Source organism: Dermacentor andersoni, chromosome 2, assembly GCF_023375885.2.
Source record: "Dermacentor andersoni chromosome 2, qqDerAnde1_hic_scaffold, whole genome shotgun sequence".
NCBI lineage: Eukaryota > Metazoa > Arthropoda > Arachnida > Ixodida > Ixodidae > Dermacentor > Dermacentor andersoni.
In genome coordinates this window covers 231,298,536-231,321,442 of record NC_092815.1, presented here as the reverse complement: position 1 = coordinate 231,321,442, position 22,907 = coordinate 231,298,536, and the positions used below count along the sequence as shown (strand labels likewise).

The window sequence follows — 22,907 nt, the reverse complement described above, 5'->3', positions numbered from 1 at the left end:
CCGAAGAGATATTTCCGCGTACTGTAGTTACCGATTCACCGAAAGGCTTCCCTGACGACCTTCTATGAACGGACATTGCGTGAATTTCACAAAGTACGATCTAAAACATCTCGAAATCATTCCGCAGCACACGACAGCAATACTTTCAATTAGCGCCGCGCCGGATCGCACAAGCCAGAGAGGAGGAAAGGCTCGCTGCACACCCTTTCCTCGTCGCCCAATAAAAAGGTCCATACCAGCAAACATTTTTAATGCCATCCGTGTGAAATGTCAATTACAAACTGCACATCTGACTCTACCATTCCAGATTATGTGGAGTCTCTCTTAGATTATTCGCTACTAGCAATTGTGACCCACTGCCATGAAACTGCATGCAAATGGTCTTACACATTGAGGCACTGGATAATGGCACGAAGTGCATCCACATTGGCTTCCTCCGTGGCGACCAGGCTTTTGGCTGCACGCAGCCACAGCTGGAAACACTGCAAGCAACAAGTGAGCAACCTGAGGCACACAACATACACCTGGAAAGTCCCTCGTCACATGCACTAACCCCAAAATATTTTGCACACGCTAAACTGTCATTTTTCATTGCGACAGCAATTTTATGGACACTCCAGGCACATTTTCCCCATCGACGCGAGGTTCCGGATACCAAATAAAAAAATTGTCCAGTGGCCGAATTCAAGCGCAGGACCTCTGGCACAGAAGCCCGATAGTTTAACCATTAGCCACAGGTGCTTGCCTCGGCAGGCAGAATGAAACAGCCTTACGAATTTCCTGCATGCAAGCCAGCAGGTAGAGATGCTTGGCTTCGGAAACTTCACGTCAGGTTTGCACCTACGCCGGCAGTGACCGCTCTCTGGCCCTAACAGTAGGACGCCACTCGAGGAGTCGTCGTTGTTGTCCATATAACTCGTGGTTCATATACATAGGGGATCAGCCATGAAATGGATGGATCAGTGCATTTTACAGCCACAAATAAATGTTCAGGACTACTATAGAGTAATTGATGTTGAAAGGTGAAACTGTATGTTAAAATGAAAGCAATAATAGAAAAATCAAAAACCATTAAATGAAAAGTACACAAAAAAGCTTAAGTATAAAATTTAACAAGGCCAATCGGTTGGACTCCTTGAGAAATTTCTAGACAATCGGGCAAACATCACTAAGTAAATCTCAGAGCAGAGGCCCTGAACAAGAGTCCAAGAGGAATGCTAAACCTTGCTATAAATTGCACATAAATTACATACTGCGCACTCTATTTACTTTTTTTATTCTGATGTTTGTTTACTGTATACTTATCCTGCACTTGAATTTACAATTTACACTATTTACTGTAAGGCTCGTTTCCATACCAAATATTTTGTTCTCATGTTTCTTTTTTTTAATCTTCCGTTTGATTTCTTTTTTATTTTACTCGTTGAATAAGCGCCACTTTATGAAGGTGCTCGTTCAGCGCTAAGAAATAAATGCTCCCATTTATTTAACCTTAAACACTTTGGGTGCTTGAGGTTAAATAAATTAAAGATATAAGTTGCAAGTATCTTGAGTTTATCATACTACGAGATCTAATCCATGACATTTCTTTTCTGATCAAACAGGCAAGACATTAAAAACAATGAAAGAAAACAGCTGCAAAAAACGCAGTTTCCTTACACTAATGTGTGCTAGAACATACTTATGATGGCTGCTGCTCTAAATAATTTTTTCACATACATTGCTCACATGGTAAGAGCATAAAAACAGTCAACAAACTCGATCCATTTGTGGCTGATTTATGTTTCAGATGGCACAGGCACAAACGAGACAGCTCGCAGCACAAGTGCACACAAAGTTTTTGCAACAAAGCATTCAGATTCCGAACTTTATTTCCAACAATTTGTTGGGAGTCCTTCAAGCAAAAAGCACAAACAGTGCAACCAATATACAGGGTGTCCCACATAACTTGAGCCAAAAATTTAAAAATGAATGGCGCGTCGGACTCTCGCGAATTAAACCGAACACATACTATTTGCAGTAGCCAATGGTAACTCAGACAATTTTTTGTTTTCCCCATAACTCACAAATTAATTAAGTTTATTTACACAACTTTTTAATTACTAGCTGAGGACCCCAAGTATGATATGCACATTTGTAGAGTACCTTCAGAAACCACCGATGAAGTTGTTTCCTTTACGATATGTCTCGTGTAGTCCTTTTTTCTGGGTTGCAAAGAAAGCCTGCGAAGCATGAGAAAAGCTACGTGACGGGGCGCTTGCGCAGTGGTATTGTGCTGCTCTCAAGCATGCATTAGGTGAACAAGGTCAGCTCCCGTCGGATGACGGCGAAAATTCGTGCTGCTGGCCGAGCGCCGCCGATGAGATAAAGAACGGCCTGCCGCTTCCTTGTCCCCAGTCACAATGCGGCAAACCTTGTTCACCGAACGCATGCTTGAGAGCAGCACAATGCCACTGCGCAAACGCTCCGTCATGTGGCTTCTTTCATATTTCGCTGGCTTTCTTTGCAACCCGGAAAAAAGGACTGCACAAGACGTATCTTAAAGGAAACAACGCAATTGGTGGTTTCTGAAGATGCTCTACAAATCTGCATATCATACTTGGGGTCCTCCGCCAATAATTAAAAAGTTGGGAAATTAAACTTAATTAGCGAGTTATGGGGAAAGCAAAAAATTGTCCGAGTTACTATAGGCTATTGTGAATTGTATGCGTTCGGTTCAATTCACTTCCGATGCGCCTTTCATCTTTTAATTCTTAGCTCAAGTTATGTGGGACACCCTGTATACAGTTGGCTCCCTTTCATTCGACCGCTTGCAGGGCTGCAAAATTTAGTCAAATTGTTCGAAGGTTTAAATAGAGAAACAGACAAAATCAATGAGCTCAAAAAAAATTTTTTTTTTTCATTCCTTGAAGTAGTTTGCAATGCCTTTCTGTTTCTCGCTCTGAAAGTGCAGCTCAACCAGCATGAGGTGCCAATATGTTTTAGCTCTGTTACAGCCCATATAGAAATCGATCAATTTGATCAAGGCCGATTTTTTAATCGTTGTTTAAACATTTCCATTGGAATTCTACTAGCAATATCATGCACCATCTGAAATCACGATATAACTTTAACCATTTGTCAGGTTTTACAATATTTGGCATAATGGAGGTATCGTCAAAACTAGCCTCCAGTGCTCCTAGCACTTTAATAACAAAGATGCAATATTTGGGCTATGGTCAACTTGGCAAAATAACCTTTAAATGACAGCAGGCCCAGAAGCTTCTCTCAGGTTGTCCAATTTTCCAATCTGACGTATAAGCTGTATTAGCGATGTCTCAAACAACGGTAGATGCTCATGAGTGTGTTATTTGGGCAACCGTGTTCGACTAATCTTAACTGCAATTTTATTTTCCCTAGCGTGGGTTGCTTTCATCAATCAGCGCTCCCACAGCGCATGCACAAATTATTACCAACAATTTTTCCAGTCTATCGGGTTTTCACTGGCAAAAGAGCAGGCAGTCTATTTCAGACCGACCTTTGAGCAAAGTGTGACTAGCTGTCTAATCTCTTACATTCCGAGCACTACCTGCGCAAGTGCCCTCATTAATTACTGCGAAACATTGTGCAATACTCCAGATTACTGTACCGCACTGTACAGGACCAGAACAAAGCATGCAGAGGCTCCAGCACCAGTCGAACGCATACTAATTAAATTAAATTATGGGGTTTTACGTGCCAAAACCACTTTCTGATTATGAGGCCCACCGTAGTGGAGAACTCCGGAAGTTTTGACCACCTGGGGTTCTTTAACGTGCACATAAATCTAAGTACAGTAAAACCTCGTTAAACCGTACTCGCTTAAACAGTAGTTTCGTTTTAAAAGTAGTAAAGTCAAATCCCCGACTCAGCGGCCATTGAACATAATGTGTTTCGTATCCGCATAAACCGTACCAGCTTATTGCGTACGCATCCGTTGAAACGTAGCGTTTCAACTTTTCGTCGCGCAAACACGGCGCTGCGCCGTCTCCATCGGGCGGCCAAGCAGAACAACACGCCTCAGAGATCGGAACAACGGCCTCCAAGCGCCCTGTGCGTTTGCGCGTGAAGCCACATCAACATCAACATGATTTCGACGTGGTGCCAGAGAGCGTCATGGCGTCGTGCAAGCGAGGACTCGCGTCGTTCCGAAGCTTGGATAAAAAAGACGCGGAGTGCTCAGCATAGAAGAAAAATTAGACATCGTCAGTGCTATCGAACGTGACACGAAGAAGTCGGCGCTGACACGCAACAGGGATCTGCTGTTGACTACAGTGTGTGGCAGTTGGAATGCGAAGAAGTTGTTCGACTTTTTGCCATCGTTGCCTGTGTTGCCGAAGTGTCGACTAGCGACAGTGACGAGGACGACACGAAAAGCGACAGCACAGGCGAAAAAAAAAATTAAATTATGGGGTTTTACGTGCCAAAACCACTTTCTGATTATGAGGCACGCCATAGTGGAGGACTCCGGAAATTTCGACCACCTGGGGTTCTTTAACGTGCACCTAAATCTAAGTACACGGGTGTTTTCGCATTTCGCCCCCATCGAAATGCGGCCGCCATGGCCGGGATTCGATCCCGCGACCTCGTGCTCAGCAGCTCAACACCATAGCCACTGAGCAACCACGGCGGGTAGCACAGGCGATCCAGGCCCGACAGTGGCATAAGCTGCGCGCTACGTCAGCCTCATGAATGCAATCGTCGCGACGACAATAGGGGCGCGATAACGTAACTCTATTCCAAACCAAAAGTTTTCCGAACTCCGGCACCCGGCAATGAAAAAGGCGCTTCGGGACTTATGCAGCGCTACTGCACGTGTGCACGGAGAATACGTAACGCCAACGAGGAATCTGCCATGCGAGTGTTTGCCGAGAGGAGGGGGCTGGCTGAAAAGCTGGCACGCAGCTTCAGTAAGGTTGAGGCCGCTGTCGTCGTGCTAGGCCGCCGTGGCATCAAACGAAAATAACACTTATGTCGCGCGAAGTTAATAAATACTGCATGTTTTTCTCCCTTTCATCACACTCTCTCTGAGTTCCGTTTTCGACAGGTAAGTGGGCGATCTCATGCTATTTCCGTTAAACAGTACTACCGTTTATTACGTACTTTTTCCGAGCTCCGGCTGACTACGGTTTAACGAGGTTTCAATGTATTCAATATTCGCACACCTCTACTTTTCTTGGCAAACAAGCACTTTTGTGATACTTTTTGTGCCTACACTTTGGGCACATCGGTGCCTGCATGTAACAGTATGTGCTTGGCTCTGTGCAAGGATTGCTGCTGCTCGTAGAAGCCCGACGTGTCAGGTGCCGAGTTGCACAATATCTCGCAGAAGTGGTCTACTGAAAATACCGCTTCTGGTACACTTAGCTTTTGCAAAAAATTTAGCAGCTAATTGCACCTTTGTTTAAAGGCTCTATGTATCTATGCACGACCAGGGACTTACATTTCCGCGAATTTGCTTATCTCAAAACTCCACTTATTACGAAATCTTTTCAGGCTTTTACAACTACGAGTTAACAGGGTTTTACAATATATAGTTTGGGATCAGTGTCTGCTGCTCAGAGGCAGCTGTCGCTGGGAATGGATTTGGACACCGTGGTTGGGCGACAGCTGCACTCTCCAACATGACATCAGCTGGCGTGGTGTTAAGTGCAAAGGTGTACTTGGCCCTGAATGAAAAAGAATAGATAGAGAAGAGTGCAGCTGCCCCTTAAGAAGGAGGCTTTGCTGGGAGTGATGTCCAGGTCTCTTGTGCCTGAAAGTTTGCTCAACCACAAGGCATGTGCCTAGGTTCGTTGAAGCTGTTAATCAAAAGTCGCCACGGCCACAGAATTCTGTTTTCACTTTATGTGACATTGCTGATGCCCCCAAAGTATGAAAACCTTTAGGCAGCGACTTTTCTCTGGTATTTTCACAGTCAAGATTTTGAGGTATGCCCTATCGAGCACAAAAGCTCTGGTGATAAGGGGCGAAAAGTACATGAAGTTGAAACGGCAGCGGGAAAATATAAGCTTAAATGACATCTCGAAATATCAGAGTTTGAGTTAACGAAGGTTCACTGTACATGTAGATCAATTTTTCAAAAGGGAACACAGGCTCAGCAGCATGCTCTCACCTTGACATTTGAGCTGAAGTTCTTGTTCTGGGCAACAGCTGCCAGGACATCAGCTCCTCTGGTCAGCATAGTGGCATCCTTTGAAGAGCGCAGCAACTCCACAAGGCCTACACACAGAGCACAAGATCAGGCTGTGCAGAAAAGGGGTCTCTGAGCTCTTAATCACACATCAGATACAAAAAAAGTTCAAGTTACTTTCTAAACAGGCACCATACAGTCCAATCAGTCACCATTATCATTACTATAAAGCCATTTTTATGTACACTACAGGATCAAGATGAACACATTCAAAGCAATCTACCATTACCCTTTATAGTGTCAGGTGACTTTATTGTCACGCTGTCGTGACTGTGAAGGATAAGACACTGCCAAATGTGTGACTTAAGAAGTGAACATTTATTGGGCGTACTTGTGCCCAGAAAAACAAGTAACACTCAGAGCACAATGATAACGGTAGTTGAAATCTGATCCACAGGTCAAACGTGACAGTTATTTATACACGATTAATCGACCAACATTCCAGTCTCACAGTGGTGCTTGCATTTGTCCCAGAATGTACACCAATATTCGCTTCGTGCACACAATTTGATTAGACAAATATTCATTCATATGGAATCAGCGACAACATTCGAGAAAGTTCTGACACAGGAAGATGTGTCTTGCGCCGAGCGGTACCTTTGCAACATATGTTAGCTAGTGCAAAAAAAATAGTCATTGGAAAAACATAATGTGCATGTGTCAATATGTCCTCATTTAACATCACGCCATCTAATTCTGTGCAGTCCACTGCTGCTTCTCCATTTTCTTCACAATCATTCCATTAGTCCAATAGACTAGGCGTTATCTGTTCTATACACTGCATCACTTCATCGCAGCTAGAATTTATAATTTAGCACAGCAGAGAAATTTCTTGTGGCTGCAAATACAGTCGCCGACTAATTTTTCAAGACTAAAAATTCAGACACGATTATTCGGTCTGCTTCGCGGCACCGCCATTTTCCCCATAGACCATAATGTATAACAACTGCCGAAAGTTCGGACACCTTGCAACCTCGTCTCATTTTTCGGACACTCCTTGAGCCAACTCAATCGAGAGCACCATGCAGTGACTCTGACTGGTGCACGGTTCGACTTGCTGAACGCCATTTTTGTTTTGAACGGAGCCTCCTTGCTGCCCCACGAAGTGGCGTTACTGTAAATCCCCGCTCATCATTATCGTTTCTGCCTGGTTCGATAGAGTGGCTACAACAGTTCTGGTCTCAGCTTAGTAAACCATATCAAGACAACCCAGCAGCTGATTTGTTTCTTCATGCATGACGCTGCAAGTAGGCCACGTTTTTCTTTTCTGCGACTGGTGTCGGCGTGGTGGTGTTTACTTTGTGTGCTGTGTCGAGGTTGCGGTGATCCAACACGGCATACGGAAACATCGCGTCAAGTGCCTAATGGAGCCGACAGTGCCCACGCAGACTACGCTGGGGAGTGCCGGCAAGCGGGTGCCGGGAGGCCTAGGATTTCTCGCCTTCCGATGTGATCCCTACTGACGCAGAAAATGTTCTGCCGCGACCTGCGCAGTGGTTGCATTGCAATTCCAGACACTGTCTCATTTGACAGTTTCACAGGTGCTTTACTGACATGCGCAGAACTTGACAACGGCGAGATCATTCGCAAGGCTTCTGCTGCAGCACCGGACGATGACTCCGAGTCGGAATATTACGCACCATGTGCTACACTCCTGTCGCATGCAGAGCATGTACAAGCAGTGACTGTGCTTTCAGCCGCCTATAGTGACCGTACAACCCTCTCCAAGATTCAGGCTTATCTGATTGCGCGTAAACGGAACAGCGTGCAACGGCGCATTCACAATTTCTTCAAGCCTACTGCCGAGCCCGAATAAGTACGTGGAAATAAAGGATTTCGTTTTTTTTCTTAATCTGCTTTTTCAGACACCTGTTTACTCGGACATTTCTGCAGTCCCCGTGAGGTCCGAATAAACGGCCGGCGACTGTATTTAATATTTTCAGGATCTTTTGAGTTCAGAAGAAATGTGGAGCTGCAGTATCAGTGATGCATTGAATACAATGGCATGGGTGTTCAATCGTTGCGAGAAAACATAAGAAACTAACTGGTGACAGAAGTGTAACACACCTTAAAACTGTATGGAAAGCTTAATCATTATTTGGAATGTTGGCAAGAAATCTGCAATAAGCTATACTCTTCCAATTTGGTATAATATAGGCCACTGACTTGGTACCACAATTCTATTAAGGTATTGGGTACTCATACCCACTGAGCCAACATGTCTAGTATCATTGTTCATTTTTTATATCTGCTTTAGCCTGCACCTGAACTCTTCTTCGGAGCAAGTGTATCATTTGGGTGGCACGTAGTGTACGAATGTGAGCTTCCCAGAAAACAATCATATCAGTGACGTGGGTGAGAGAAAGGAATAGCGTTTCACCAGAAATCAGCGGAACACTTTCTGAAGCAGTACCAGCAGACACACCAGCCCCAGAGCAAAACACGCTCTTACTGAACTTGAGCTACTGCCTTTCACAGCTGCACCCCATGGGGCAGCTTTGCATGAACTGTTTTCGCTGCGTCTGGTGAACGTGTGCTCAAGGAATAAAGCATTTGCCACGAAATGCATTCCAAGGAGAGAGAGTTGAGCAAGGCAAGTGGCTGCCCTGATGGGGGGGAAGCCCTGAAATGGGGCAAGTAGGCTGCTAGACTTGACTGTTCCCACAGGCAAAAGTTAGGGGTCCCATTTTTTATGTCCACCACACAAACTCCAGAGGGCGCTGACTGAGAGTGCAGTGTGTGGGGATGCATGACTCTCACGCATCCCCTGATATCTTATTTTCCCGCATAGCTCCCATCTCCTGCAGTGCGGCTTCGCCGCGTGGCCTGGCGCCCGCGACGGTCGGAGTGGTTGAAGCGCAGTGCGAGAGATGGCACGAGTGTTGCGCTGCTAACGCTGCCTCACGGCGGGGTTACTTGGGTGCCGGTAAGACAAGGCGCTCTCTCTTTGGTTCGGGACCGCAAGCAGCGCGGACGTGCCGCGCGTGCGCTGATCCATGCTTCTGCGAGACCGTCTCGCGTGGCCGCTTTCGAACGCACCACCATTCGCGTCGAACGACTTCGAACAACCAGGCGTTGGGATTCAGCATGAGGCAAACATATTCGCTCGTTATCCGGTCGCAGTGAGTCAGACTTCTAGATTTGTCGCGCACCCATCGGCATGTTTTATGGATAGCAACTCGGCTAGCAGGCATTGATCTATGAAAGGTGCAATAAATGTTCTTGTGATTGTTTGCACGACTGTGTTGTCATTCCTTTGTTCCAAGAGCATGGGTGTGAGGACCCCACAAGTGACATTTAATTGCCTTGCATTCCAAAGGAAGCCATTGAAAACAAGTGTGCCCCAGCCTTATTCCTAAACAATGCTACATCTCCAATGCAAACTGGCATGTAGTGCCTCCCACTGTCATTCCCCACAACTTACCAGAGAGAAGCACCTCACTGCTGGCCACTGGGACATTCCTGCACACACAGTAGACACATTTCATTCACAGCACTAAGTATAGGCTTGAAAGGGCAACTGCAGCTAGCTTTCTCTTAATTTGTATACTTCAACGAGACTCACATTGCACACTTTGCTCGACACTTTTATCACATGTACCAAATGATCCAATTGAAAAGTTACACAGTTTTCCGCAAATTTTAAAGACTGCATCTGCACCCTTGAACAGATGATTTCTAGTAGCCATATTGCGATGTCAACATGATAGCAGCAGTAATGGGGCGGTATTCTCATTCAGGGATACAGTCACTTTCACAAACTTTTACATGATACAGCCGACAGAACTTGTGGCGCTCTGCTAAGCTCCCTGTCTATGCACGATGCAAGAAATGCTGTCAGCCATGTAACCCAATAGTACTTCCGTGCATCCAGTGCCAAGTCCCACAAAATACTGCGAAAGTGATTTGAATGCCTCAAAGTGATCATTTGAGAACACTGACCCAGGGGTGATCCCCTGCAAACTTCTTTTTAGAATGTCTTCAGCGCTGAGCCTCGATATAACAAACACAAACATAATAAATTGTAAACTAAAACGAAGTAAATGTAAGATGTTTCTCCCCAGTATTGGCATGTAGAGAAAATATGCTCATAATGAACAAAGAATGTAACAAAAGCATTTTTTTGTTGGATGCAGCATCATTTTAGGTTAAACTGCATTGCAGAGGAGTATTAGACTAGGGACGATTAGCGACCTACGGTTTGCAGATGGCATTGTCGTGTTCAGCTCCAATGGGGATGAATGCAACAAATGATTGAAAACCTTAACTGAGAAACTAGGGTTGAAGATTAATATGCACAAGACATTTGCACAATATGTTCACTAGCCTGGCAAGAAAAGAATTTGTGACTGACAGTCAGCCTCTAGAATCTCTGCAAGGGTATATTTATCTAAGCCAATTACTCACTGGGAACCTCATAATGAGAAGGAAATTAACAGTAGAATAAAAATGGGTTGCAGCACACACAGCAGGCACTACCAAATCATAAGCGGCAGCTTATCGTTATCCATTAAAAGAAAAGTGCACAATAATTGCATTCTATTTGTACTAACATATGGGGCAGAAACTCGGGGGTTAAAAATGAAGCTTGAGAACAAGTTAAGGACTGCGCAATAAGCAATGGAATGAAAAATGTTAGGTGTAACATTAACATACAAGAAGAGAGCGGTGTGGATCAGAGAGGAAACAGGGACAGCCAATATTATAGTTCACATTGGCCATGTAATGCATAGGGTAGATAACCAGCGGACCATTAGAGTTACAGAATGGGTGCCAAGGGAAAGGTAGTGTAGTGAAGGACAGCAGAAAATTAGGTAGGTTGATGAAATGAGGAAATTTGCGGGCGCTAGTTCGGATCAGTTGGCGCAGGACAGGGGTATTTGGCAACCACTTGGAGAAGCCTTCGTCCTGCAGGGGACATAAAAATAGGCTGCTGATGATGATGATGAACTGTATTACCACGAGCAACTGTGTACAACAGCGCAATTCAGCCAAGTCATACAATGCAACAATGTTTAGAGATTGTGGCTGAGCACACTGATTCAAGATGACGCTACTAGACTCCAGTTCCCAGTGTATGGCAACTTCTACAATACTACTACTAACACTACGAGAAGCAGCTCTGCAGGCTGCTAGACAGTTTCAGTTATGTCTTCTTGCAAAAAATTGTTTTGTGTTCTGCAAAGTGATCTTACGCATAAGAGGAAGCAGGGATCAAAACAACCACTTCTCTAACGTAGTAAAGAAGCTCATTGGTGTTGCCTTTCAGCACAAAATCATAACAGCAGAGTTGTAGGATACAGAGGGCAGCGAGAAATTCTGAGCCTATTTTAGATTCCTTATACCCTTGAATTAGGCAATTATCTGAATCTAACAGTTCATCATAAATGAGAGGATCAAAGAGAGGAACAAAGAAAGACACCAAGTTTGTTGGCTTCCTATGATATGATTATTAAAAATTGGGCCTTTCGGTTAACTTCCTTTCTTCTCGTTCATTACGTAACGAAGGTCTCAAATCCAGCAACATTGAAGCCTTCAGGTAGCACGTGTGGGTTTATTGACCAGTTGCCTTCACCCTAAAATGATCATGTACTCGTGACGCCTGTGGCAGAAAGTATGTTCCACATCCGCCGCCAAGGTTTGCGAGTGGTGGCACTGGCTAACACTCCCAGGGTTAGTTCTAGTAGTAACACATAAATACCCCAGAAAGTGGATGGGAAGACAGCGCCGCAGTAGCTCAATAGGTAGAGCATAGCATACGTAATGTGAAGACGTGGGATTGTTCCCCACCTGTGGCAAGTTGCTTTTTCATTCAATTCCATTACTTTATCATTTCTTTATTTCAATTAGTAAAGTACACCCGGCCACAAAATATTACGGACCATCAAATCTGGGAGAAAGCTGAATATCTACGCAACCCCACAACGCTGCCAGATATTTGCATTTCGGGCCTCGAATAGAATATACCAACAACATTATCGTCAACAGTTTTACTGGCTACTGCTACAGGCTGCTCGGGAATTGAATATTTTCCGAGATTTCATGGTCCGTAAACTTTTGTGGGCGGGTGTACAAGTAGTTTTCCTTGTGTTGTCCTTGGTGTCTTTGTTTGTTGGCTTCCTATGACATAATAAAAATCAGGCAGCTCGGTTAACCCCCTTTCTTCTCGTTCATCAGCACAGCATGACACATAAGAGGCGCACCTGAACTCGTCAATGTTGGTGACGGCTTCAGCCTCGAGGAGGGCCCCAAACAGCTTCTTCTGCTGGTGTGCGGTGGACAGCTTCAGCTGCTGTGCCAGCTCTGCCGACAGCATGGCCACTCTGTTGCAAGACAATGAACACAAAATTGCTGTGAAACATCACTTCATGGTTACAGGACGTGCATTCATGCATCCTTGACTGGCAAACAAGCAAAATTCGAGTGGGCAAATCCGAATCAGACCACCAATATCTGAAGACTGTGCTTGGCGTTGGAGATATACCAATGTGCATCACTAGGCTCCTCAAGCCTCGTGGACATCACATTTTATTATTTAAATTAAACCAGAAGCAAAAGGCAAAAATGACAACAAAAAAAAACAATTGCATGCAGACATGAAGCCAAATGCATATGGCACATGTAAATTAATCATCTCAATGCCACCTATTTCCGAAAAAATTGATAATACTCTGAGAAATTATTGTATTACCCCAGGAGTCAAAAAATACCCGTGAAATGCATTTCAATGCCACGGTGATACTGAAATCTAGGACAAAAATTGAACACAGCAAACTTCCACATGATGTTAGGTGTGTCTATTGGGTTACCTAAGTTTTTACTGAAACAAGCAAAAGTGATGAGGACTGTCTACATACACAGCATGGAGTTTTTGAAGTAGCACCTACCACAGGGTCATCATTTTTTATACTTGAAACAGTAGAATGGTAGAAATTACAGGCCAAATGAGACCAACCATTGCTGGGTGAACTTTAACAGATTAGGCTACAATAAGAAACCAGAAGGATGCCCAAGGCTTATGCAGGCAGATACAGATCCCACCAGTAATTTCAAAGCAAAACCAGCACTAGATTTGCCTCGAGTATTCATATGAAACTCAAGGATATTGGACGAAGTTACTTACCATCTCAGACAAGAGAGCTATGACAGCAAGTTACAAAGGCTGACATGGCCCTACAGTTGTGAGAAATACACACCACAACCATCTCTAGTGGATTTACAGAATTGCCAGAGGCATGTCGGCTAAGGAACAAAACCCAGAGCTAGTGCAAAGTGCATGAAATAGCACTTGTACTTTGTTTTCCGAAAAGTGGGAGATAAACTATTTGCCTCATGTAAGGTAAGTGCGCTTTTGTGGCGTTACCTATTTTACCCGTTTTTGCTTTCTAATTGAAAGAAAGAACAGAGGTCGTTTATGTTCCGGCGCTGTCTGGGTTACAAACGTGCCCAAAGTGGCTTGGCGAGTGCGTGTTCGGAGGTAGCTCGGTTACGACTATCATGCTCTAAACATGCAATAGACCGAACTCGAAAATCACGGGTTTTCCGAAGCGACAGAAAGGTTGTAACAATATAAACGAAGAAATTTACCCACAAACGAAAACATGCCCCTTCATGACAACACAAATTCGTCTTAGCCTCCGGCTATGCTTTAGAAGCGTGAAGTCTAGAATACAGATTTTGCTCTGTGTTCTTCGCTTGAGAGCGGTGTTTCGCACTCATAACACGAGAATTGCGATGCAAGCATCGATCACTATGGCACGGAGCAGCAGAGAGGCACTCTAGTGAGCGCTTCGCAAGCAGTTTTTCTTGACATGCGAACAGGATGCAAACGACAGCACGTGCATCTTACACTTCTGTCATTCGCCCGCGCTGTGCCTCGGGAGTTTTGAATGATCTTAGTGGCCTGCGAATCCAGAGCACAAGCGGTCACACGGGCGCTCGCCAAAGCACACACACAAACAACATGGTATATGAATGGACTGGAACGACAGTGAAAGCCAGGAATTTTGCAACGCTTTCTCTTTAAATGTTAGCTTACCTGTTGGACGCAGTAGTAAAGCTGCTAGTAAATGCGAGCGTCCAGGCAGACTACCACGAAACTTGCATGATGGTTAGTTACGAACGGTCGACGACCGGCGAAGCATGGCCTGAGCAACTTTGGCGCGAAACCACTGTTACGTCAAAAATCACGTGCGACAAAACAACACTGGTTATATAAAATTTGCTTTATTTAAGTCAATTATACTTTATTTTAACAGAAATTATATTTTTAGAATGCTCAACGAACAGCAATGTTTATTTTCGACACCTTGATTGTTATTTTCGAAAAACGCATAACTCGATGAAAGACGCAGCCTCTAGTCAATGCAAGAACATTGGCTTGCGCTTTGCGGGGCGTATGATTGGCGCTCCGGCGCGACGAGCAGCTGATGAGGACTCCGTGCGTGCGAAAGTACCGTGTATCTCATATGGATCGACCTCATCGAACTCTTTACTGATTACTTACGGCAGCAGAGTATCCGGACAGTAGATACAGGAGTGTTAAAAGCGAGTTGTACAATGTCCGAAACTCCGGAAGATGAGGACTCGCAAGAGGTAAAGCGCGATTGTTTCGCCAACGTTTCTGTACCGCCTTCATCCCACGTCTCGTGCAATCAAGAGTCGAAGCATGTTCCTTAGAACGTAGGAAAGAGCTCTCAGTTTTCGCCGCACTCCTCTCCCCTCTTTTTCTGCAGAGTGGAATCTGCGAGATCAACATAACGGAGGTGGAGCGTCGCTGTACGGGCACTGTCATGCCGCTGCAAGATGTTTACATTGCCTATCAGGTGGAGTCAGTGTGAGTTGCTTCGTTTTTGGAACTTTGTTCCTGCTATCTGGCTGATTGTGGACAATAGCTTCGTCTGGCGTCACACTTTCGCGTACATGGCGACGACGTCGTGCTCGTGACTTGGTTCCGTTTCGTTGCACCTTGAACTTGCTGCACGCACAGGCGATGGAAATGTGCTGCTATTCATGTTGGGCTTGCGTTTGCGTGAACTGCGGAGAGACATAGGGGGTTCAGCTGTTGCTATATATGTTATGCGAAACCTGATGATTTTCGTAGCTGAAAAAAACAAGTTTGAATATTTTGTTTTGTGCGTGGACTGCACAATATAATCGCCCATCAACAAAACATAATTATACGCTCAAGATTGTTTGATGTCATGCGACAAATATACACACACAGTGAACCACCGATATCTTATCAATGTCCAGGTATGATTCAGTCATCCATATTACATCTAAAGGACGTCCTACTAACATTTACTTTGTAAATATAAAGTAGCCGATGTCTTACTGACATTCATTCTACATTCACTATTGTTGCCCCTATTGTTGCCTCACAACGCGGCACATCATACACATGGCTATGTGGCTGTGTTGTGTCTTGCAAGCCTCAAAATTTTGTCGAGGGAATGGTGAGGCCACCTTTGGTGTCTGCTTGCCAGAAACTTGAATAGTCCTTCTCACCAATGTTATTTCTTGCTGCAGCATCCGGGAGCCTAGAAAGACACCATACATTGTGTGGCGGCGATACCGGGACTTCGAGTACCTGCACAGTCACCTGCAAGACGCATACCGCTACGTTGTGATTCCTCCTCTGCCTGAAAAGAAAGTATGCATCAGATGGTAAAACTAATATTATTTTGTCATATCTGGTCTGGGAATTGAAAAATTTTCTAACAAAATTCCTTGCTGGGATAGTTGAGGAACAGACATGACGTAAGTTGTGCAACTGTGTGAAAGAAAAAAAAAAGACAGGAGTAAAACTTGGGACTCTGTACTGTGGCCTATTCTTTTTCTACCAAATTATTGCACTACTTGCAGTATTAAAAGTTACTATTCAATATTCCCTATAGTGTCTTTTTAGTAAGTCTTGAAAGTGTTGCTTGTCTAGAAAAGCCCCAAAACCAAGATTCCACAAGATATATGCTAATTTTCTGTCACCACTTCCGCATTGACACAAAAACACTAGTACCTCGAGAATTGCATGCACATTCCTGTTATAGAACATGCACTTACCTTATCTAGGTAGAAATAAGCAAAAAAAGATGTGAGATACAGCCTTTATAATTTCCTTAATTATGTGAATGACAGCCCCGAGGGCCATCGATGCCCAAAGTCAGGCTTTCTTTCAAAGCATGTGTTGACTTTACCATGAAAGGCTTTACAAAGCAATTTCTGTGTGCTTGTGACTTTTAGCTACCAAATTTGTTCGACCATTGACACACACCTGAGCATGTCCATTGATTTCATGCACGAGTTTCTCTACATTGTCTACTCTGAATACAATGCTTACTGACTGTTCTTACTGGAAGCCAATGCTTTTTAGCAGTGCTCTAAATTTGTGCCAAACACAGAAATTCTAGAAGGAAAGCATTGCAGCTAGTGCTTTCATTGACTGCACTGATGTGCTACATCTACAGCTTTATTTTCCTAACATATTCCAAGCCTGTTGCGGGCCTTTTCTCTAAGTGAACTTTTATTTATTTTTTCCTTGCGGAATTTTCAGAAACCTTGCCTTGCAAACCTAAAGTAGCTGACTGGAGTCTGATGATCCATGTACCTTGTATATTCTCACACTTTTGTGACCTTCTGTTGTGCTCTAAAAATATTGGAGATTATCATGCTACTTCCACAATTGTTTTAATCATAATTTTCTGGCAGGTCGCAAGCGAAGTGATTTGTAGAGTACTCAGTCCTAACTTCACTCACCTTAGAGGAATTTGTAGAACCTTTTCGCAGAGTAGTTTGCTCTAAAGGAACGAGATGGCGCTTTTGTGTGGCGAAAACGCGAATTCAAGACAATTACCACTTCTACCCTGCTACTGTGCGATCAGCTGGTGGAAATGCAGCTGGGTGATGGCTGATGCGCTATGCTTCATTCATGCTGCAAAATGTGTAATGGTAGAGGGAAGATGTGTGCAGTATACTGTTGGCAGCAAAAATAGTGACTGGCGTATAAGGAATGTAATGAATCTGTATGGCCAAGCTCACAGACCACTGCTGAACAAGGACTGCCTGTGTTGCTAGCCCTTCACAATGCACAGCCTTCCTCAAGGATATAATGTTCACTTATCTGCCAGCGTTGTATCACAAACCTCCAGAGAGTAACTTCCACCCCAGAATGTCATCAAGAGTGAATACCATTCATTACACATACAAAAGGGAGTAGCGCCGCTTTCTGGCATAGGAAGTTTCTTGCACGCTATGCACCCAACTCACGCTCAAACTTATTATGCCTATTCCGTCATCCACACATCAAGAATAAGTGAATGGGTGCGCTCTTGAATCTGTGTGCCGATGCATAAGTGATGACTACACCAACAGCACATGAGTGTTCAAAGCTGAACGTTTCTTGACAGTCCACGGAATAAGCGATTGACTAACAATAATACGCCTTTGCTACAAGCTGTTTCAAAGTACAGAACATCCACGTTCCAACCCTGGTGCGCGGCAAGAACAAATCTACCACAATTGAGTCCATTTGCGAGTGATTTGGCAGTAAATAAACAATCAGAAAGTGACCGTACCAAGGAACCTTACTGAGTCAGAAAAATGACAAGCTGATGCTTCAAATTGCTTGCTGAATAAAGAATGATGAGCAAAACACTCTGATCCTAATTTAATTTTTAAGCCAAAAGTTTGGACAGCTTGGAATACACTTCTAGCCCAGCTTTTAGTATGAGCGCCGTATATACTGCTCGCACCGTTTTAACAAGGCGCAATGAGCTCTAAAAAAGTGTACATGTCCTCTGACTGAAGCTTTGGACAAAGGCTTGTGTCATCCACGCACTCACTGTTTACAATAACCACCAAAACAGAGGTTTCTTGAGTCGCACCGGGTGTCATGCACATCCATTGTAAACACGGAGGCAGCTGAGGCAACCACTGGATGCATCACTGCATGATCGAACTTGTGGGGGCCCTCGAGATCACTGTAAAAAGAGTTTATACCATATGCTGTACTGAAGAGGATCCACATTTCTCTAAGACAGGACATTAAAGACAAAGTCAAACCTCCATGTAATAAACTTCCTTGTAGAGAAATCCTAAACATAGTAATTTTAATTATCATAGCTAACTTGATATTGATAGAACACCACATATGGTTAGCCTGACTTTTGTATAATATATTGCGTTTATTGATAATGTTGGTGAAATGAAATTTTACTGCTGTCGCAAAGGAAGACCGAGACATTGAATGGTAAGGGTATCACGGAAGCCAGTGGTTGGTTAGATGAGTTACATGTAGTTGTTTGAGGACACACCACCCTCAGAAACCTAGCTTTGAGCATGGTGCAGGAGTTGCAAAAGCTTACTGCATCAATATGCACAATAGATACAAAGTGCACAGCATTCAGGATGCATGCAGATTTGGGGCAGTGCACTCCGACAAGTGCTGGCTACAGAAAGCAGCTTACATTCATTGCAAAAGAATGCATGCAGAGGTGGAAAGTGCAACAGGACAAGTCACAGGGTATCTGGATACAAATTTCATAACTGATGCTTAGTTGACAAACTTCTCTCAAACAATCTACTATGGAAACAAGCAGACACGAGACCATATGTGAGGCAGTGCATGATGTTTTGAGATAAAGAAATGGCCTAGGTTTTTGTGTGAAAAGTAAACAGTGCTGCACAGCTGCATACTTTTCAGGCCACACAGAAGTGACAAAAGCTTAATGCACGAGCACAAGGCATGGAAAGCTAAAGTGCGAAGTGCGCACACACACTTGATGCGGCACACAGCAGCAGGCACTGTCAACAAAAAGCAGTGCGGGCAGAAACAGCAGTTGGACAGGCTGTGAGGCACTTGTAATCAAATTTTGTGATGACTGCAATAATTAAATAGACAAGCTTTAAGCCAAGCTGTAAAGTGCAGAAACTACCGGTAGATGATGCATCTCTATGCGTGGCACCACTACTATGCAAAGAGTGCACAGGATGCAGCCACTTCTGGCAAGATGTGCTCCGGGGTAAAGGGGCTGTGGCTCATGCACAAATAATTTCCAAGATATATTTTTGTGTAATATTTCGGTCCAACTTAAGTTGTGTGGCCATTACATAAGTGTAACCCTTTAATGTGCAGTATGTCAGTGTGATGAAATTTCAGTGCAGCAAAGTGTTGTGTCTAGTAGTGTGTTGTATCAGGGTTTAATTTTAATATTAACAGCCTTTTATGTTTTTTTAATTTGGCAGCACAGAAGAGGCCACTGAATGTCTAGTTAACTAAAAAATGCGATTACTGAACAGCATTTTAAATAATCAGCTTGAGGCATGTGTTGCAATGCTGTCATTAAAGCTGGTTGGTTTTCAAGGCGTGTTCAGTTAATAGAAAGTTTCAAGATATTCCTCTTTAAACTTGGTAAGAAATGCGTTAGCGTTTTATGTGCCATTTTTCTGCAAAGCCTTCAGTGCTTGATGCATTTCAGCACATTCGAAACACAAGACACATTGAATTCTCATAATTCTCTCTAATTTTCATAAACTATAACCAGCTTGTTCAGCAACAAGGTTTATAGAAATCCTTCTTTCTACATGAGGGACAAAACCGCATATAATGCTGATGCATTTCATAATGAATTTTAGGAACAAGTATCTCAAAAGTGAAACCTACGAAGCTTATGCAGGTTTTGCTTACTAACTGTTTCTAATTCTGGATTTTTACACATTGCTTTAAGATCGACAATTAGAAGTTTATTAGGAAATATTAGATAATTAGTTAATCAACGATTATCATGTGTTTTCTTGTGTCCGCTGCAGCTAGTGTTGCATTGCCAAAAGAAAGGCATTACTATCTACACTTCACTTTCTTTAGCAAAGCTTCAGCATATGCGTTCACACGGGGTAGACACCCCATTTTCAGCTTTCTTTCTCAACAACAGTAGTGTGAGGCTTCCTACGCTATGGTATCCTCCTTGTACTATTGTGCATGACAGCATCTGTCGGACTAGGTTTGATACGCATTCGCTGGTTCCAAGGTGACTGGACACACAATGCAGGAATACAAGATGTACAGGAGTGCAGGCAACTCTCAGCCTTTTTAAATGATCATGCTTGTATCTATGTGCCGTTGTCACTGTCATCGTCGTTGCCACTTGCTGAGCACAGAACTTGTCATTCTGCTTGATAAATTAATCATAATCGACCCTCATAATAACAAACTCACATCAAACTCAAAAATAGCATAGTTATATTCTATATTTGTAATATCATCTTGAGTAGTTATGCTTCTTCTTGAGAACCTGGTTTATAAGCTTGCGAGGTTTTGTAGGCTGAATGACATCATCTGTGCCAGGATTATCTGCTTCATCATATGCAGCCTGGAGCCAGGTCACACAGGTAAAAATGTGAAACTGCTGACAATTCATCAGCAAGGAGAAAAAACAGAAAAGTCAGTGCTGTGTATGCTCCTCTGTCTGCCTCTTGTTTCTGTACATCCAATTATGTATCAACACCAAGAGCAGCTTTACAGTTTGTTGCCTGCAGGACTTTGCACTGTGCTTGCTCCATTTTTTTAGCTCGCTCATATGGCTTGCGACAAAAATGCAGCTGTTTAACTGATTTTGAGGGTTCGGAAATCTGTCAATCGTGAGCTCTGAATAATGAATGCCTTCCTCAGGAAGCATAGCCACAGGAAGTCTACCTGGAAAAGCCCTAATGGAGAAACAACAAATAAAATAGATTTCATACTCTAAGAAGATACGGGCCAACCTAGGTGCAGTAAGGGTGCAAGCAGACCAAGTCAGGCTGGCGCTTGCAAACAGACACGCAGCTTTAGAACAGACAGATGAAGGTAACCTAGAGATAATCAATGAAACCATAACTAGGCTGGTTTCAGAAGCAGAAATTGTAGTGGGAGGTAAGGCATCAAGGCAACCAGTAGCTAAACTCTCCCAAGTAGCAAAGGACCTAATAAAGAAACAACATAGCGTGATAGTGTCCAACTCAAGAGATCAGATAGAATTCACGGAATTGTCAAAACTGGTCAACAAGGAGAAAGTAAGGGATATTCAAAATTATAATGTGAGAAAGACTGAGGAAGCAGTAAAAAATAGATGCAGCGTGAAATCAGTGAGAAGAAAACTTGGCATAGGACAAGTCAAGATGTCTCAACTGAAAGATAAGCAGGGTAATATCATCAGCAATCTTGAAGGTATAGTAAAAGCAGTGGTTGATTTTTATACTGACCTGTACTCAGAGCAGCCACACTACCTCCATTCGAAGCAGTAATTAACAGGGTACAGAGGCTCCTCCTATAACTAGAGATGAGGTCAGACGGGCCTTGCAAGACATGAAACGGGGAAATGCAGCAGGAGAAGATTGAATAACAGTCGATTTAATCAAGGATGGAGGAGATATGCTGGAAAAGCTTGGGGCCCTTTATAAGAACTGTCTCACGACTTCAATGGTTCCAAAGAACTGGAAGAATGCCAACATTACACTAATCCGCAAAAAGGGAGACATCAAAGAATAGGAAAATTCTAGGCCCATTAGCTTACTCCTAGTATTATGTAAAATATTCACCGAGATAATTTGGAATAGAATAAGGTTAACACTGGACTTTAGTCAACCAAGGGAACAGGCAGGTTTCAGGAAGGGATACTCTACAATAGATCGCATCCATGTCATCAATCAGGTAACCGAGAAATTCGCAGAGTACTATCAGCCTTTCTATATGGCTTTCATAGATTACAAAAAGGCATTTGATTCAGTAGAGATACCAGCAGTCATCGAGGCATTACATAATCAAGGAGTACCAGAGGCATACGTGAATACCTTAAAAAATATCTACAAAGATTCTACAGCTACCCTGGTTCTCCACAAGAAAAGTAGAAAGTTACCTATCAAGAAAGAGATCAGGCGAGGAGACACAATCTCTCCAATACTATTCACTGCGTGCTTGGAAAAAGTATTCAAGCTATTAAAATGGGAAGGCTTCGGAGTAAAGATCGACAGCGAATATCTCCGCAACCTTCAATTTGCATATGACATTGTCCTGTTGAGCTACACTGGGGACGAGTTAAAACAAACGATTGAAGACCTTAACAAAGAGAGTGTAACGGTAGGATTGAAGATTAATATGCAGAAGACAAAGATAATGATCAATAGCCTGGCAAGGGAACAAGAGTTCAGGATCACCAGTCATGCTCTAGAGTCTGTGAAGGAGTATGTTTACCTAGGTCAATTACTCACTGGGGACCCTGATCGTGAGAAGGAAATTTACAGAAAAATAAAAATGGGTCGGAGAGCATATGGCAGACATTGTCAGATCCTGACTGGGAGCTTACCTCTATCATTGAAAAGAAAGGTGTACAATCACGACATTCTACTGGTGCTAACAAATGGGGCAGAAACTTGGCGGTTGACAAAGAAGCTCGAGAAGAAGTGAAGGACCGCGCAAAGAGTGATGGAAGGAAAAAATGTTAGGCGTAACTTTAAGAGACAGGAAGGGAGCGGTGTGGATCACAGAGCAAACGGGGATAGCCGATATTCTAATTGACATAAAGAGAAAAAAAAAATGGAGCTGGGCAGGGCATGTAATGCATAGAATGGATAACCGGTGAACCATTAGGGTTACAGAAGGGGTGCCAAGAGAAGGGAAGCGCAGTCAAGGATGGCAGAAAACCAGGTGCCATAATGAAATTAGGAA

General features: G+C 43.5%; 2 protein-coding genes across 5 annotated transcripts in view; one reads left to right on the top strand and one right to left on the bottom strand.

Annotated features, from left to right (window-relative positions):
* The window catches only part of LOC126539816 (uncharacterized), a 212,396-nt gene extending 198,029 nt beyond the window's left edge, over positions 1 to 14,367 (bottom strand). For both annotated transcript variants that reach the window (XM_055075745.1, XM_055075746.1), the window contains exons 1-5: positions 14,250 to 14,367; positions 12,415 to 12,534; positions 9,636 to 9,673; positions 6,134 to 6,240; positions 388 to 482 (exon numbers count right to left, since the gene is read on the bottom strand). In XM_055075745.1, coding sequence (XP_054931720.1) covers positions 388 to 482; positions 6,134 to 6,240; positions 9,636 to 9,673; positions 12,415 to 12,527 — 353 coding nt within the window. In that variant the 5' untranslated portion in view covers positions 12,528 to 12,534; positions 14,250 to 14,367. The remainder of the gene's footprint in view (positions 1 to 387; positions 483 to 6,133; positions 6,241 to 9,635; positions 9,674 to 12,414; positions 12,535 to 14,249) is intronic.
* A 212-nt stretch (positions 14,368 to 14,579) lies between these two features.
* Positions 14,580 to 22,907, top strand: part of LOC126539959 (sorting nexin-4-like) — a 77,070-nt gene continuing 68,742 nt past the window's right edge. The window contains exons 1-3 of one of the 3 annotated variants that reach the window (XM_055075747.2): positions 14,580 to 14,806; positions 14,947 to 15,047; positions 15,743 to 15,866. In XM_055075747.2, the coding sequence (XP_054931722.1) occupies positions 14,771 to 14,806; positions 14,947 to 15,047; positions 15,743 to 15,866 (261 nt within the window). In that variant the 5' untranslated portion in view covers positions 14,580 to 14,770. Of the gene's footprint in view, positions 14,807 to 14,946; positions 15,048 to 15,742; positions 15,881 to 22,907 lie in introns of those variants that run through there. The other 2 variants (XM_050186785.3, XM_050186786.1) reach the window with 2 other exon arrangements.